Raw genomic sequence first — 18,670 nt, forward strand, 5'->3', positions numbered from 1 at the left:
CAAGTTCCTCTCTTCCACAACCATTCTCAGGATCAGAGACTCAGGTTATCTAGCGTGGGCGCTGGAAGAGCGCCGACTTCAGGTTTTGGTGCCACATGGTTTCTAGCTGCCTAACTTGGGGAAAGTCTCCTCACAGCGAGGATGTCTGCAGGAGAGCTTGGAGAATGCTCAGGGCAAGAATCTGTAACAGTAGGCTTCAATAACTGACTTTAACTATGGGGTGTGACTGCCTAAAAATGTCATAGCCACTCCTCTGAAGAAAAACTGAACGGCTGCTATTTATGTTATGGCCTTTTCAATCCAGTGACATTACTTATAAACCGAACCTCATTCTGGTGCAGCAGAAAGCACCCTGCTTCTAATTTCTCTTGGTCCTCCCTCCTCTCTCCACCTTGGCAAAGGCTCTGATAGCTCTGTGCTTCCAGACTGATACACCTGTGCCCTATGACTTTACAGCCACAGATGGCTGCACTACCATGATCTCTTAAAGCCAACACCCCCTGATGCTATGTACCAGGCACTCTCCTAGGAGCCTTAGATAAGAACACAATGACTCCTGCTGAGAGCAACACGGAGGCAGCTAGAGTGTCCACAGTTCCAATCAGATACTGGTGCACAGAGTAGTGACTGGCATGCACAGGAAGCCATGGAGTGGACAGCACTCCTCCAAGTCTGCTGTAAAGCAGGAATCCACTTGGCTCCCTTTGAGCATGGTTCTGAGGGTGGTGTGCCCAGCCTGAACAAGCATACCAAAACAGTGAAAACCAACCCAACCCAACCCAACCCAACCACATTTCTGAAACATTGTTGTGTTGATCTAAGTTCACAACAGATGACTAGTAGAGAAGAACAAAAAAATATGGTTCTTAGTTGGGATCGCTAGTTAGTTTTAAAAACGTTTTTCTATGAAAAATATTAACTGTTTTCATAACTTGCTTCTATTTTATACAACTAAGTCAAAATAGTCCATCCAACTCTGACTGCTTTCAGCCTTTATCATTTTCAAACACACATGGGTTTTTTCTCACTCCTAGTAGTTCTGACTCAGAACTCTAGAACTGGAAGCCATGAAAAGCCTTGGGGAGAAAGCTGTACAGCTGAGGCCAGTGTTTCTGCTTAGCTGTGGGATAAGAGCTAGGGCTGAGCTGCTGAGCGTTACTCACCAATCCTCGCACTTTCCCCTTATTAATACAAGAAACCTGGGCCTCATCTGAGTCATAATAAGCTTCCAAGTCACAGCGACAGTTAAGGGACACATGAGCTCACAGGCAGAGAGTGTCAATCAGTGCAGGGGAAGCTGCAGCTGTGACTGAGACGATACCACAGCAATGCAGAAGTCAGCTGTGCGCTTCTATTTGCACAGAGGAATACAACTATGAGTGTGTGTACTTGGATGTGCACATGGCTACTCATTTGCATATGCACGTGCACAGACATCCCTGGAAAGGCACTGTTATCTCTGGGAAGAGAAAGAGAATGGGAGAAGGGAAGCTTAATTCTTACACTTCGGAACATGTATGAACATATCTGCATGTGCCACAGTGACCCTGACATCTCTTCCCTTTGATGTTATGCCAAACTTGCTAAGCACAACTTACTTTGTGTGTGTGTATATTGTGTACAAACACATGTGTGTTCAGGTGCACTCACTGGTTAGAGGCTGGAGTTACAGGCTGCCGTGAGGTTGCAGGTCCTCTGCAAGAACAAGTACTCTCATCTAGTAAGGCATCTCTCCAGTCCCTAAACCCAACTTTTAGTGGTAGAAATGATAGATAGATAGATAGATAGATAGATAGATAGATAGATAGATAGACAGACAGACAGACAGACAGACACAGATAGTTGCAGGATATTTGCTCACACTGTGAACCCCAAGACTGTGTTGTTTACTGAAATAACCTTGCTGTGGCGTGGCTCCATCCTAGCACACGCCTTTAATCCAGGAGTTAAATAAAGTCACGATAGGTCAAAGAGGGGAAGCAAGCAACCCAGAGGACAGGGAGTGAACTCTAAGCAAACACAAGTAAGATGTTTGCATTGAAGGGTATTGAAGACAGAGTGGAGAAAAAGGGCTTCTTCTTTTTGGAACACTGGTGGAGTAGGGAGGTCAGCTGGTACTTTCTCTGTCTCTTTGAGCTAGCAGGCTGTCACATGAGCATCTAGCTCCTGGGTCTTCACTGGTAAAAATGGGATGACTGGGGTTTTGTTTTTAAACCATAGATGGATGGATGGATGGATGGATGGATGGATGGATGGATGGATGGATGGATACAGATAGATAAAATTCTGTATCTACTTTTCTCCCATCATTATGCAGCAAATTACATGGTCTAGGTGTGGTTAGTATTAAACTAATTCTGCACCCTGGAGTAAACCCAACTTGACAGTGGAGTGTGATTCTTCTAATAAAATGTTGGTATGTTGATTTGTGTGTTAACGATTTGTTTGGAATTTTTGGACCTCTTATTCTAAAACTGGTCTAAAGGTTTCTGTCTTGTGTGGTGGTCATTACCAAGGTTTTGCTTGTCTCATTTCTTCCATGAGCATCAGGGCAATCTCTCTGGAGTGGCAGGTGTGGGTGGGCTTGTTTATTCTCACCACTTGCTTGAGCTCTCTCTGTGTAAGGTTTTTCAATCACTAATTAAGCTTCAAAGTCCATCAGAACATCTACTTCTCTTTTTGTGCTAATTATGTCCACCTTTTCCAGGAACTCATTCTTTTCATCTACATTTTCAAATTTTTCATAGTGGAATTTTTCAATTAATCCTGTATGGGCTGGGAATGGCTGTAGTGGGCAAAGTGCCAGCTGTGCAAGCATAAGGTTGAGAGATGGGAGGTGGCAGTGGGGTGGGGCGGGGGTGGCGTGGAAGGGTGGGGTGTGTGTGTTCCTGGGCCTTGCGAGCCAGGCAGTCAAACCCCTAAGTTCAGGTTCAGTGAGACCTTGCTTCAAAAGGTGAGGGAGAGTGACTGCAGAAGACAGTGGGGTGAAGCACTGGCTCCCCATGCCCCTCTACGGGCAAGGGAATTTACACATACAGACACATATGCACAGCCCTTGCTGTATGTTTAAGGGCTGAAGGATCTGTTGTGTGTCTCCTTTTCATGCTGGTTACTACCGATGTTTCTCTGATATTTTTCTGCCTTAACTTCAGTCCATTTAGAAAGAGGTTTCCTGACTTTATGAGTTCTTTTGTAGTCTTTTAGCTCAACACCTTCTGATCTTTGCTGTCTCCTTTTAGTCTCTTCAGCTTTTTTGTTTGTTTCTGTTTTTCTATTTTTTTAAAGCTGAATGCTAAGTTCATGACTTTTCTTTTGTAACACATCAATCCGAGGGCTAAAACATCCATAGTCTTTAACATACAGCATTGTCATTATTTCATCAACATATTCTCTAATTTCTCCTACTGTTTTTTCACTCACAGGCTCCGAAGCCTATGTCTCAGTCTCCAAATGCACACAACTTTTTCTTTCCCTTTCTTGATTCCCAGGCTGATGTTACTGTGGTCAGTCAGTATATCAGGAAACTGCATAAATCCCCACGCGGGGATAGGCAGAAATAACACTGCGAGAGACAGCAGTGTAGACAAATCTTCACTGCTTTTTAGGTCTTTTTTCAAGGTAGATTCTCCGAAGTGGAAATTTTGTGTAGAACATTCTTAGTCCTCTTGATATATCCACCTACCATATACTCTAGATTCCGCTGCTGTCACCATCGTCTAAGGCAACAACACCCTCAGATTCAGCCACTGATGAGGCTTTAGGCTGGCCTTAGACTCATGTGGCTGGTGATGATCTTGAACTCCTGACTCTCCTGGTAACAGGTGCACAGTACCATGCCTAGTCCAGGAGAAATATTTCTGAGATACCTGCTTTATTTGATAAGGGGAGACATCAGATTTTGCATAAGAATACTTGTATATTAGAATTAGACTCTTGATAGGAGCATGCATTTATTAATATTTACTGCTTGCCAAAGTGTTTTTAGGCTACTTAGTTAGGCACCATTATTTTTAATTTTATACTGTTTTGCATAGGATTCTTACAACCAGCTGCAGGTGGTAAGGCCATCAGCCTGATCTTTTAAGAATTTGTTTTGAATGACAAAAATGCATTTCCCCTTCTTGGTGACAGTGTGTATGTTGTTCAGAAGAGGCAGCCAAGGGCTCTGGTCTGAGTTAAGAGGCAGTGCAGGACTAAAGGTCTTTTATTCAGTTACTTACCCAGTCTGTTTTCCCTGAGCCCCTAGAGGGTGCAGTCTTTAGCAGACTGCTGCTGAGTTAATGAGGAAACAGTATGGTCAGGCATGCTCCGCAGCCCTATAGTTCAATGGGGGAGGCAGACATTAGCCAGTTACTGAGCAAAATAAATTACAGAAATAATGCCACCAAGAAAAACTGGAATGCTCTGTGGTAGCATTCTGGTGCCTGGGTGAGGAAGGAACTAGGTTTGGATGGCAGAGCTATCTATGTGGTGTTTAAACTGAGACTGAGCTAGTGAAAAAGAGGGAGGAGCACTTCAGGCAGGAGCAGCAGCTCTGGACCATGACTGGGAGGTTGGGGGGCAGTTTATCTCCTCTTGTTCATCATCTAGCAGAGAACCTCACAACTCAGAAACGCTGGAGACAAGAAGGCATTCAGTTCTCACAGTGGCGCTTGCAGTCATGGTGACGCCTTCTGCCGAGAATAGTCAAGTGGTTAAATTTCTCTGAAGCACGGTGCTAAGCAGTTGACACTGACCAGACCTGTTGCTGTATACACAGAAGAGCCTTTGCCTGAAAAAGGGCCTCTTGTTTCTAAGCTGTTTCAGAGTTGTTCCAAAATTAGGAAGATGTAGTTCGAGAGCAAAATATTAATCACACAGTGCTAAACAGGATGCAGAGTACAAAATAGCACAGAATCTATCATTCTGCTTTGGGACACACTTCTAGCACAAAGGCTGTGGTCTGCCCTGGCAAACAGTCACTTTCATCTGTGTAGGGAAGCCAGACCAGCAAATGCTCTCACACACATCACTCCTAAGCATGTTTGCAACAGACAAAGTGGCACAGAGCGAGCGAGCGAGCTAGCGAGGCAGCCAACGTACTGTTCTCGCGAACCAGGCAGAACTCCCAGGCATTCTGGCTCTCCAGCGTGCTCTCCAGGTCCACAGCGATGTTAGGCTCGCTCTGCTTCTCCAGGCGGTACTGAGGGCCTGGAAGATCAAAGGGGCAGGAGGAGGGGGGATGTCTGAAATGGTGAATATAACACTCAGAAATTACCACACACTGGGGAAAGCCAAAGGAAAACAGTAATGTCTGTCCCAAGGGTATAGCTATCCAAGATGGTAGAAACTGGCTCTTCTCACCCTGTTCTTAGTCAGCTCTTCCCATACCAGGTAAGATATTTGTGTCAGGGCTCAGTGGTTAAGAGCACTGACTGCTCTTCCAGAGGTCCTGAGTTCAATTCCCAGCAACTACATGGTGGCTCACGACCATCTGTAATGGGATCTGATACCTTCTTCTGGTTTGTCATTTTTGATATGAAACAGGTTACCTTCCTCTCTGGACCTGTTTCCTAATGTGCATAGTGAGACCAAGATGATCTGGGCTACATAGTGAGACCCTGTCTCAAGCAAACAAACAAACAAACAAACAAACAAGCAAACAAGCAGCCCCCACCCTATCAGCTTAGGAGCCACCAGCTCCACAGGAGGGCTCTGCTGCCAAGGTACTGACACGTGATCACCACGGCACATTAATCAACTGCAATCAGGTCTGTGCAGAACTTCACGATAGTTCAAAAAGTCAAAGAAATAAAAACCATCCAAGTTACAGAGTAAGTCCCATGCTCTGAGTTTGGTAACGGAAAGGTGGCAGCCGTCAGTTAGTTGTTAGTGCTTTTACTGAGATATTGGGGAAGCATTAGAGACATGGTTTCAGTAGTCTAGTGTCCAGGAATTCTCGTACCCACCCTATGCACCTAAGTGTTATGGCAGAACATTTCATAGAATTATTCATTATTTCTTTGTCAACCTAAATAGCAATGATGTTCTCAAATAACACTTACGGGGTCAAAAGGTCAGATTCAGACTGTACCTCATGGTTATTGAAAAGGTGAGAGGCACAGGAAACTCTCATCACCTGACTCTGAAAGGTGTGTTTGGTCAGGTAGAAGGAGGTGTGAGAGAGAGAGCTGAGGATAGCAGCACCATGGTGCAGGGGTCCCGGAAGAACCTAAGCCTCTATTCCTAGCACCTCCAGAGGCACAACATGTCAGGGGCATGCATATAAATTTAGAGTCGGGCCTAAGTAAAAAAGTTTAACTATAACATTAGCCCTCTGTATCTATGCTGTGTGCATTCAACCAATACAGACTGAAAACACTTGGGGAGAGTTGTGTCTATAGTATAATGACTATTTCTCATCATTCCTCATTTTCTGTGCAGCAACCATCCTCACACAGTGTCTGCACTGTGCCAGGCACTACAAGTACTCTAGAGAACAGGGTCTGTGGGAGAGCATGCTATGCAAACACTACACCACTTGTAGATTCTGGCGCCCCTGGAGGTCCTGGAAGAAATCCCCCAGCCCAAGATACTGACATCTGATAGCTTTATGATGCACTCAAAATTTGGGAAGAATTAGATTTGATATCAGAGAGCTTACTAAATAAAACACGGAGGAATACTATTGAGACATTAAAAGTAATCCTAAACATTCCTTGCACCCACAGGATGGCTTACAACTGTGTGTAACTTCAGTCACAGGGGATTCGATTCTCTCTCTCTGTCTCTCTGTCTCTGACTGTCTGTCGGTCTCTCTCTCTCTCACACACACACACACACACACACACACACACACACACACACACACACGGGGGGGGAGGAAACATTCATACACATAAAATATAAGGAAATAACTTTAAAAAAGATGAGAAAAGTAATCCTAAGATATTTAATAATATAAAACATGTTTATAGCATACTAGTTTTAAAAACATGAGACACAATTTTTATTGGATAACTACAGTTGTAAAAATGTACATACATGCATACACACACACACACACACACACACACACACGTGAACTGTAGTTACATTACAATAATGGGATTATGCATGCTTTTCCTTTTCCTTTGTGTTTTCCTGTATTTTTCAAATTTCCATATAATAAAGGCGATTTTTATAATTTAAAATGTTGCATATACCTAAAATGTTTCCAATGTCTTACTATGTGTTTTTTTAACATCACAAAGTATGACACTTGGAAGAGCTTTTCACATATAATAATTTAATTGAATCAGATCTGTTTATGAAGTTTCATTCTAAGTCACCTTGTGCCCTGGCATGGGCACTCTGAGGGTTCCCTGGGTGCTGGGCTTCTCAAGCTGGAAGATGGCCTGTGTGCCTGTGTGGCCACTGGGAATCAAGGCCTGGCTGCCACAGAGGAAACTTCAGGTTGCTTTCCTTTGCTCCTTTTGTTTGTTTGTTTAAATTCCCAGTCTCCGAAATTTCCTGGGAAGCAGAGATCAGGGAAGTCAGGGGAGCTAAGGGCCTTTACTCTGAAACCAACCAACTCCCTGCACTCTGATAGGCCATCTGTTCCGGTCTATTAAAATAGCACGTGTCTTCGAGGACTCTCTCTTGTCTCTACCACCAGCCTAACATGTGCCAAGCACTCACATTCTGCTCCCATTGGCTCCTGCAAGGTAGACTCAGCAGCCCATTTCACAGAAGGGACCTCAGGATGAAACCTGCAAGATTACAAGGCAAGAAGTACAAAGGGGATAAGGCCCAAGGTCTTTTGGGGGTTTTGGATTTTTCATGCTGGACCTGTTTCTGCCATCAGGTGAAGGGCCACCTTGCCCACACCACCTCTCTTAAGAACTCTCCTGACGATCTCAGTTTGTCTGGAAGTGAAGTCCACTCTGGGTTGCTATTGCTCTGTGTGCCCTTACTGTTCCCTAGGAAGGAACAAGCAGCAAACCATCTCTGAACATGGTGAGAGCTAATGGGTCTTGGCTTTGGGGAAGGTAAGGTTCTTTTGCTGAAGATGTAACTCAAGACCCAAACTACTAGGAAATTGGATAAGAGATCTTGCAGAGGAAGACTTTCACACACAATCCCAGAAAAAGTCACATGCCAATAGATTGCATGTAATGAGAACATGCTTGACCCAAGTGAGAGGCAAGACAGCCTAGGCTGGGCCCAATTACCTTGGTCCACATTCTGGCTGAGCCATTTAGTTTATGACATTGCCAACATACTGAACCTCTCTGTTTCTCCATTGGTTATATGGGGACAATGGCACCAACCTCAGAGGGCTGTCTGAGGAGTCCCTGGGCCAAGGGTTGTATGTTGTCTGGCAGGCTGACTGTGGGGTTTGAATAAGACATGCTCCCCATTGGCTCATGTATGTGAACACGTTGTACCCAGTTAGTGGCTCTGCTTGGGAAAGCTACATAACTTTCAGGGTGTGGAGCCTTCCTGTGGGAAGTACATTGCTACGGATGGGCTTTGAGAATTTATAGCTTTATCCCATTTCCAGTTCCTTCTCTGTTCCTATGTGCCACTGAGATGTGATCTCTTAGCTTCCTGCTCCTGCTGCCATGCCTTTCCTGACACTATTATCACTCGCCCTTAGGAGCCATGAGCCAAAATGCACTTCCTTCTTTACTCTGTTTCTGGCCATGGTGCTCTATGACAGTCGGAGTGAAGGGTAGTAACTGATCACCCACCCTCACTCCAAGGACTACTTTGCCCCAAGGACTCAGCGGCCTTTCCTATGGATACCTTGAGAAGTAAAGAGCAAACCCCATTTAAGAGATCAGCTGGGCCTAAGAGCTGAGAATCTGCTCCATGGCCCTTGGGGAGCAGTGGGACTAGGACCTGTGCTGCTGAGGTCCAGGTCATGCTCTCTGTGCCATGATGACCCACCGAACTCTTAGTAATAATCCAGATTAGCATGACCAGCACCCCCTCTGCCAGATGACATCTCCATCAACTGTGTGACTGACTTCAAGAGAGCTGGCATGGGAGGAAAACAACTAGAAAGCCATCCAAAAACGACAAGCTGCGAGCGAGGTCAGCTTCGACGAATGCGCTGTTGCCAAGGACATGATTTCACGAAACAGAAGAGGATTTCACACCCAACAGTACACAGCTCTCAAAGCAGTGTCCGACCTTTGCAAAAAAGGTTTTAAAATGTCACAGTTTTGCTTGAAGCTACCTGCCCTCTGGTGCATAGCAAAGGGAGCACAGAGAAGGTTCTGGGAAGCAGTCACTTTGCGGTGACAAGAACCTGGCTGGGCATCCCTGTGACGTATTTATTGTTTGCAGTGCTACAGCATAGAATGGTCTGGGAACAAAATACGTCTCTGGCACATAGAGAAAATTCCAATACAGGGTACAGGTGGGGTTTTAGGAACCCAAGGCAAACATCCTAGCATATAAGTTTCAAAGACAATCTGTGCATCTGTCAGCTGGGGATACATGTCCAGTGTGGCTTCTGTGAACTCTCTGGCTCTTCACTGAAACATGAAGGGTACATTTTAGCACATGGTTCCATGACAGCTGAGGCTCGGCGGGAGAGGACACCCAATGGAAGCAAGCTCCGATTCCAGTCTAAAGACGGGGAAGCTGTCCTGTGGCCTATTGGTTTTTGTCTTTTTTCTGCAGACCTTGGTGTTATGGAAGGTGAGACTTTCTCAAAACACCTGGTTGCTTTTGTATTGTCACAAACTTTGCAAAAACCTGTCACCAACGTCTACCTTGTCTCTTTTCCCTTTGTCCACTAGAAAACGTAGCCCCAAGGGTGGACTGTGACTGCTGTGACTCAGGACACCTTGTCATCTGGCCGGTATTCTTCTCTTTTCACGCAGTAGACTTGTCAAAGGGAGGGAAAGGACAGGCCAGGGCTTGTGCTTCGGGTCAACTATGTCCCAGTCACCACCTTAAAGAGTTTCTTGTAGTCAGAAAAAGCTAAGAATTAGCTAAGAGGCAAGGCTGGACCTTGAGGGAGGACTAGAAGGGAGGTATTTGCACTTCAGAACAAGACGTACTGTCAGCTGTACATTCTGGTATACTACTTAATCATCTGTAAAATGGGTCCACCAGAACTTTGCTCAGAAGTCTGCTGTGAGGATGAAGTGAGGCAATATGCTCAGGCAATAGAGCTATTGTTACTAATGCTGAACCAGAAATGTGGTCAAGGGAGCAGCAGATCTCTAGCCATGGGGCCCGACAGACTAACACATCACAGGTGGACAATGCAGATGTCTCTCGTGGCAGACCAAGTCTGGGGGGGGGGGTGGGGATAGGGTATGTAGTTCTTTTTAAAAACCTTGCTTTGACATGACAGCATTTAAGATTAGAGACTTGCTCAGTAGCCAGGACTCCTAGTTTCCTGGCCTCTCGGTTCCTACATATGGTTTGAAAATGAATAAATGCCAGAATTCACACAACAAGCCACGACAGCACAGAAATCAAAGGCTATGTGCAAAGACCATCCATGGCCACCTAACGTTCTCTGAGCATCAATGATGTGGCAAGCTTGGAGACAAGATGAGTAATCAATAGTCCATCCCACCCCACAGGGAGGTTGGGCAGGCGGTGACACTTCAGCAGCTGAATTCCAGAACAACGGCTGCTCTTATCAAAGGCAGTGAGTGACAAGGTGCTGTGGGATCAGAAGTGGGGTCAACCCAGGTCATTGCTCTTCCCTGTGGGGAGAACATCTGATCTGGGCCTCCAGGGAGGACTAAGAAGCCTGGGGTAAGGTTGAAGAAGCAAACTTCTTTGGATTCCTGAAAAGATCTGTGCAGACTCTAGGAAATCCAACGTGGAAGAAGCCATGACAGCCTGGGGACACATGTAGAACTGGGCAGACCACTGGTCCAGATCTGGAGGTTCTCTTACAGCAACAGACACTACCAGGACAGTGTAGGGTGACACAGCCATCTATTTGGGGAGATTCACCTGGTAACACTATACATGGGCTAGAAGAGGCCGGTGGAGAAAGGCCACCATGCAAAACCATCTGCTCAGCTCAATCCCGAGAGGCTCGCACAGCTAAAGCTGTCGCTGACAAGCCAGTAGGATCTACATTGGAGTGCAGACACAGCACCAGCCATCCCAAAGCTCTTCCTCTGGGGGGCAGCTCTCGTCCTTCCTTTGACTTAATGTAAGCACAGGACTCCATTCAAGTGATGACCACTGTAGCTCAGACTGGAAAATGTGGAATTTAGATGATGAAATACGAACAAGCTGACAAGGCAATGAGGTCACACTTTAGCCCCTTCTGAGCCAATACACAATTTGTTCTTGGTGAAACAGCCCAATATAATCAAATTAAACACAATTCCTATTACAAAAGAAGAAAGGCCAGAGCTGTTCCAATCATCCAATTCTCCTGCCTAGTTAAACTGCAGAACCTTCAGGAAAGGTTTTGAAAGCACGACCCATCAGTTCTAATTTTTAAAACTTATCCTTTCAGTCAAGACTAGAAAAAGGCCCATTCCAACTTTTATCTTTGCTACAAAGTGTTGTTATCTTGGCCTGATGTCAGGAGCTCTAGCTCTCTTTCTGCTGACAAGCAGAGACGAGAGAGATAAGATTGGAAACGAATCTCACTTCTCTGAGTAAATAAATAATCAATACTCATCTAAATGTAAATGAGAAGGTAGCCCCCTCTGATAACAGCACTCTTATCAGAGAGCCAATTTTCTTCAGACATTTGGCCTCAACCAAATCACCATCATTCAGCCCTAGTCTAATGGCAAAAAATCGTAACTAAATTGAACCGATCACCAGAGATCAACTGAGTTCTGCCCTGGCCACTTCAGGTTCAAATGTTTGGGAATGCAATTGTGCCCCCATTAACTTTCAATAGCAGTGAGGAGCCGGCTGGTCAAGGGGCCAGTCTGTGTGATAAACAAACCCCAGCCGGGGCTGGCCAGGGTGCGCAGGGGAAGGGGTACAGGCATAAACACCACTGCTGGATGGACCACACACCCCAAGTCTGTGACCGGAAGGCCAAGCCTGCAGGTGGGCAGAGCACTCTTTCCTCATCTAAGGCCCGCCTCAAACGGAGGAGACATTTAATTTGCCCGATGAGCACACCAGTTAAAGCTTATTAAAGATGGAAATAAAGAGAGGGAGATATGAAAAAGTCACTATAGCTAAAAACAACACAAGGATTCAAATGATCAATTTCCTCCAACTCATTTGTCTCAGGCCTACATCTGGCCCAGCAGCGCCACACTGACCTGATTTTACTGAAAGAAGATGCCGTCTACAAGACAAATCACTTTCAACCACTGCACTGGGGTTTCCATTTCTTTGCTGCAAGACTCAATTCACTGCTGATGAGAGTATTGGGGAAATTATGACCATTATTGATAGGACAGCAAAACCACTTTTACACAGTAGTCTTCTAGTCGACAGAAAGCTTGCACTAGACCATTAATGAAAGTGTCAGCTAGAACCAGAAATTAAAGACAAAGGCTGGCAGATGTCTAGTTTTTAGAGCACACCCAGGACACAAACACTAGTCTTTCACTCTACGGAGAGGAACACAACCTAACCAAGGAGGAGGGGTGGCTTGTTTTGCCCACAAACGCTGCTCTTTTGGCCGCCCTGGAGTCTGGGAGCACAGGTTCTCGGTGGGCTTTATCACCTACTTCTGTGTGCTGTTTCCCAGCCTCTGTGAGCTTCTAACTCCTGAGGTGGAGGTGGAAGGGGCCTGGCATTAAAATGTGCGTTTCAAATGTCTGACACTGAGGAAGCAAGTTGGTCTAGAGTAGCATGCAGCAATCTAAGATATGTGTAACACAATGCCTGCCACAAACTAGGGCGTCATAAAAGTTAACACACTGCTGGACAAATCTGACAAAATCATCAAGCCGTTCTTTTTGAGAACAAGTCAAGTCTCACTTCATCCCTAGGGCCTAACAGTGGCTGTGGCCAACACCTGAGGGGTTCTGGAATCTTAGCCAACACTACAAGGCTGGGCCCTGTTACCATCTCTGCTGCAGAGAGAGAAAGACAACACGGAGTGACCAGCAAGCCTGAGGTGAGATCAGGTTGAGAAAGATGTCTGAGCAGAGCCTGTGGTCTAACCTCTAGGATATAGCCCATATTAGTTTTGATTTTTTGGATTAAAACAAACAAAAAACAATTCATCATTGAGCTCAGAAATGGATAAAGCGGTTAGGTGGGAGTGGGAAGCCAGAGTGGGCAGCTATCTGAGGGGGTCAAACTCAAGACTCCAGCAGGCACTTAACCACAACCAGCTGCTGGCCCTGTGGTTTTTTTTTTTTTTTTTTTTTTAAGGGGAGCTCTTTTCGTACATTAAATGATTTACAGAGTTACTGCCTCAATCCACAGTTCTGAAAGTGTGATTTCTTTAGGGTTTAACTATACCCATTTCTAGTCTTGTTACAACTTTTTTATTGCGATAGAAAACATTTACTGGAAATATGTTACTGCTATTACCAGGTCATAAAATAAAAAGAAAAATAGTTTATGTATTGCCATCATTTCCAATCATCAATCAGAGAGTGCCAAGGCGAGGAAAGGAAAGGGCGTGCAGCCAGGATCTCCTCCTTTGTGTAGGAGAAAATGCAGGAGCATCATAACTCTTCAGAACAAATTTCTTCTTGAACACCAGCTACAGGGCTGGGCTGGCAGAGAGCACACCTTGCCTGCACCCTCCTCTCAGCAGCCTCTGCTTAACTCTCTGAGCTCAGCGCTCCTGCAGGCCGCCTTCCTGGGACCCTGCTTCCTGAGCATCCACAAGGCTGAGCAGGAGCACCTTTCATATCTGTGACCTCCCCTTGACAGAGGGCACTCCTTGAGGTGAGGTGGGACTTAAAACCTCAGCTCTTGCAGGACTCTGTTCACTAGAATGGCTTCACCAAAGTGAACTTCAGATCCTACAACTCCATGTCCACTGCTGTGGGCCGTATTAAGAAATACTAGTCCAACTATACAATGACCTATACTTAAGACATTTACCATATCACCATTTTTTTTTTTCTGGAGCTGAGGATCGAACCCAGGGCCTTGTGCTTGCTAGGCAAATGCTCTACCACTGAGCTAAATCCCCAACCCCGCACATCACCATTTTAATACTGAAAACTGTACGGCTTAAGTCACCAGTGGAAAGCCATTAGTAAATTATAGTATATTGTGCACTGGGATGTTAGATAGCTATTATAAAAAACTAGGGTGGTAAGACATGGGAAGAGTCCTAAATGAGCAAATTAAAAAAACAAACAAACAAACAAACAAACAAACAAAAACCCAGATGTGCATGTCTGTAATCTCAGCATTTGGGAGGCTGAGGCAGGAGGATCATGCATGGTGAGTATCTAAGCACCCCTTGTTTGGGCCTGATTTGCAGCCTTATCACTTACTAGCTGTGTAACCTTAGGTAAGTTATCTACCTTTCTAGGCTGTTTCAAGAATAAACAGAAAGCCTTGACAGAAGGGTGTCTGAGGCACAGTTCGCGCTACATCCAAACGCCTGGTTTGCTTCTCTATCTTTAGCTCCCCAGCAGTAGCTGGGACCTCATAGCTTCCTCACCTTCTCTTACACTGATGTGGTAATCCAGACAAAGACTGCAGCCCCTTGGGCCTCTGCCTACTGGTCCCACTAGTCTCTCAGCTCTTTCTCTCTCTAAACATTCTCCTTCTTTAAGAGTCAAACTCTGCCTAAATGGCCTCTGTGCCCTCTAGAGCAGCCCGAATGAAGCATTTCCTGTTCTAGGTGTTTGCTGGTTGGGGTGAGGAGCAGGTCAGCAGCCTGCATTGCTAGGGCAGTCTCGGCACGCAGGTGTGTCTAGGATGTGCTGCCTGCCTGGTGCTACCTGCCTAGTTAGTCCTCTCCACCACCTCTTCCTCCAGAGTGGGCTCTGTCTCTATCTGATACCCAATGCTGAGAGGCTCCTAACAGTGCCCCAACTCTGCCTCCTGGGGACGCAAGAAGTCAGTGTAGGCTAGAACCTGAGGTTGGACAACTAGAAACTTCAAAACTGAGAGGCTAGAAGCCACTGGGCAGAGGCCTTCTACCATCAAAACAGGCAGGGAACTTGCTAGAAGGGTGAGGAGAGCTCACTGCCTACATCTTGTCTCAGATAGATAAATGGTAGGTAAATGTTCTCTTTGGAGTCAGAAGGTCTGAGATTACTTGGAATAAAAGAAATATTCTTTTCCTCTTTAGGATTCAGAAGTTGCTAATTAGAGGATGGAAACCTTTAACACTGTCCCTAAGCATCTAATTTTTCAACCCAGTATGTTTCTCTTAACTTGAGTTGCTGTGACATTACCAAATTTTACATACAGTTATCTGTTGCTCTGTTAAAGAAATACAGATGGTTTCTGTGGAAATAAACAGTCATTTATTTTAAACAATTGTAAAATAGTTTATGGAAACCAGTGGGGTAATGCATTCAAATAAATGCCAAAACTGGTTGATGGGGAGCCAGGGTGCTAAATCACACTGCTGAGGAATTCAGCTGTGGGGAACAGATAGTAAATCCAGAGTGACAGAAGTTCCCGTGATAGCAAAGGTTTCTGACATCTAGTCCAGTACTCAAACCCATTTTCCTTAACACAGCGCTGACAGGCAGTGAAATTAGTGAGCTTAGCCACAAGCACCTAAGGACAAAAGGAAAAGAAACAAACAAAAAGGAGACCATGCCTCTGTGGCTCTCTGAGGGGTGTAAGAGGCGGATTCCAGCCAGGGCCAGTGAGGAGCTGCACAGAGCCAACTGTTGACAGTCACTGGACTGTGCTGGTCCCTTCACACCCACGGAGGCCAGAGACTGGATAAGGCATGGCACATGCTCTCAGCAGTTCAGTCTCTACTCTGGAGAAGGAGGGTGATGGCAGCAGGTATCACAGACAGTGTTCTGCAAACAGCACAGACAATGGCTGTTGGCTCAGGCCTGCTCGTGCTCCTACCAGCAAATTTACTCAGCTGTTCTCAACACGGTTGCCATGCCTCAAACTAGTCACTGCAGATAAGAAGAAAAGACTACATCTATCTCTAGGGACTTCAGGGTGCACAGGGCACTCCATCTTCCTCCTGGTGCCGTTCTTAGTGCCTAGGCTCTGCTGACTCTACCCACTTGCTAAGGCTCCGTGTATGCAGACCATCAGCACCTAATGGCCTTGTCATTCTTTCTTCACCCACCTGACAGAGGTGCTCGCTAGAGGCAAACTCTGAAGGTTTCCTCTAGGGCTTCTCCCTGGGCACCCCCTCTGTTCTCATTTCCTGCTCGGTGTTCTAGGAGTCACCACACTGGTCCCTGTAGTTCACTGTACTCGTCATGGGTCCTTGTCCGTGTCCCTGTATTACTCCTTCATCCAGCACCTGTGCTCCAAGTCCTCAGTCACATGTCAATGAGCTTCCCTTGGGTTCATCACTGAATGTGTACCCGTAAGGAGCAGATCCTTGCAGGTCCCTAGAGGATCCTCCATGCTTTCCCACAACAGGCAGGTTGTGGCACATTTCCTGCCACTGCAGGGATTGCTCCAAGCAAGATTTCTACAATCAGGGGCCAAAAGCAAGTTTCATTTTTAACAACCTGACTTGGCCTTCTCGTGTCACTAAGGTAATGGCCCTGGCCTCAGGGGCCAGGTGCCCTGCTCAGTTCTCAGCGTGCTTTCAGTGTGCTTCTCTGAAATCCTGTCCTATCTTCTGCATGCCTGGATCTTCTGTGCATAAACGTGAACTCGACTGTACTTGTCAGTTAAGAATGGAGGAAAAGAGAGGGAACGTCCTGACCAGGAAAGCAATGTAAATAATATATGGAATTCCACTTGCCATGATTCTCAACAGCTCAACAAATGACTGGCTTATTCATCTTTGAAATGATGCAAGTTGGTCAATGTGTGATGAACGACTGACTGAGCTAACTGGGCAGATGGTGGTGTCTCAGTCTTCCAGCTCATTTTATACCCCGAGCATCTTGCTGGCTAAGTTTGATTTCACTATTTGTAATTACTCATTCCTAGCTTTCATCTGTTCTAATATGAGAGAATAAAAAGTTAACTGTAGGAAATTTCATGAGAAAAGTTATTATACTATATGCAGGTCCCCAAGAATCATTTTTAATGGCATTTTTAGGAGGTGATTCTGATGATGAGACTTTTGCTTACTGCTTGCTTCTGTGGCTCAGCTCTGCATTAGCATGTGGCTCTCTGTGCAATTATCCCTGGATGCTAAACATTACGTTTCATTGGTTCTGGTGCCAGAATACACCATCCTGCCCTACAGACTTTTAAAACATCAGCCCCACCTGACAGCAGGGCTCCTTTCTGCCTGCCCCATCGTTCTTCAACAAACATGTAGCAAGTGGAGCCTGTTCTAAGCCAGGAAGTCCGTTAGCCTAAGTAGTCCTTGAATGGCTGAGACCCTGAGCAGCTCTTCCCAACAGCCACATGGCCTCTGGCTACAGTACTTCCCACTCCCACTAAATCGGTCTAAGCCCCAGCTCCCTGTCTCTAAGCTGGGGACAGGAGCCACACTGACTCAAGTAGTTGCTGCAAGAGTTAAATGAGGCTCATACACAGGTACAGGACTCAACCTGGCACACGGCGACCAGTGAAGAGGAGTGAAGATCAGTGAAGAGCTGTGCCTTGCTCTCAGGAGAGCAAACAGGTGAAAAGAGAAATTACACATCCTGCTGTATTTTACGCTAACTGTGACATAACTAAAGGTTTAAGCATGCTTTTCCTGTGTGATAGAGTGATAGAAAAATGGCAGCTGAGGGGTCATGGCTGTCATGCCGGCTCCTTTCTGGGAGCTTTCTCTCTGGTTTCATCTATTGTCTAGAGGCTGGCTGCCCTGCTGGCTTTCCATTTGCCTTGCTAATAACAGTAAATCCAGCAGCTTCCACTGCAGTTCCTGTCTCCTTCAGCTGACTCCCAGGCCAATCAGCATCTCTTCTCAGTTCATGTCAGATGTTCCCTGGGAAGTCCTGCTGAAAAGAAAATTTATAATCAAAGTTTCTCCTGCTTTTAACCCTTTTGCTTATCAGGGTGCTCCAGAGGAATGCAGGTCTGGCCAACACGCGCACTCCTGTGTTCTCACTGCTGCTCTGACAAGGGTCTCACAGCTCTGGACAAGCTCAAGTGAGCAGCTGGGCAGACAAAGGCCCATGTTTTCAGTTGTACCTCCTAGGGATTTAAGTCGAGCCGAGACCCCTTAGCAGTTAGTCTCCCAGGCCTCAAAGTAGTCACAGCCATCAAACACATAGACAAAACCAAAATAGGACCCGAAACCAATGCTGTAGCACAGAACGTGAATGGGATTGGGACTCACTTGAGACTAAGAGGATGGACACATGGCGAGGTGAGGGGAGCAGGGTATGGACCTTGTAGTCTTACTGCAATGCCACGGAGAAGACACATGTGAGAGAAACACAGGCATGCAGGCTAGGACACCAAGGACCTACAGGGAAGGACGAGAGTGGAGCCAGGGGGCCCTTCTAAAGGGCAGGCCTTATTATTCTGAAGTTAAAGCAGCAGCCTACTGTGTAGCCCAGACCATTTTTTACTGAAGAGGCTAAAGTGCTCAGAGTAGAAAGGCCTGACCAAGGTCACCTCGTGGGCAGAATAACAGCTTTATGCCAAGGAAGAACCTCTCCTGCCAGTGGTGACCCTCAACACACATCAAAGCTGCAGA

At 45.9% G+C, this 18,670-nt stretch overlaps 1 protein-coding gene across 7 annotated transcripts in view; it reads right to left on the bottom strand.

The window, feature by feature from the left end:
- Positions 1–18,670, bottom strand: part of Mapkap1 (MAPK associated protein 1) — a 205,588-nt gene that overhangs the window by 51,565 nt on the left and 135,353 nt on the right. For 6 of the 7 annotated variants that reach the window (XM_032902686.1, XM_032902683.1, XM_032902688.1 and 3 more), the window contains one exon: positions 5,083–5,190. The exons of the other annotated variant lie outside the window; for it this stretch is intronic. In XM_032902686.1, coding sequence (XP_032758577.1) covers positions 5,083–5,190 — 108 coding nt within the window. The remainder of the gene's footprint in view (positions 1–5,082; positions 5,191–18,670) is intronic. 7 annotated transcript variants of the gene reach the window in all.

The sequence above is a fragment of the Rattus rattus genome, chromosome 5 (assembly GCF_011064425.1).
Source record: "Rattus rattus isolate New Zealand chromosome 5, Rrattus_CSIRO_v1, whole genome shotgun sequence".
Lineage (NCBI taxonomy): Eukaryota > Metazoa > Chordata > Mammalia > Rodentia > Muridae > Rattus > Rattus rattus.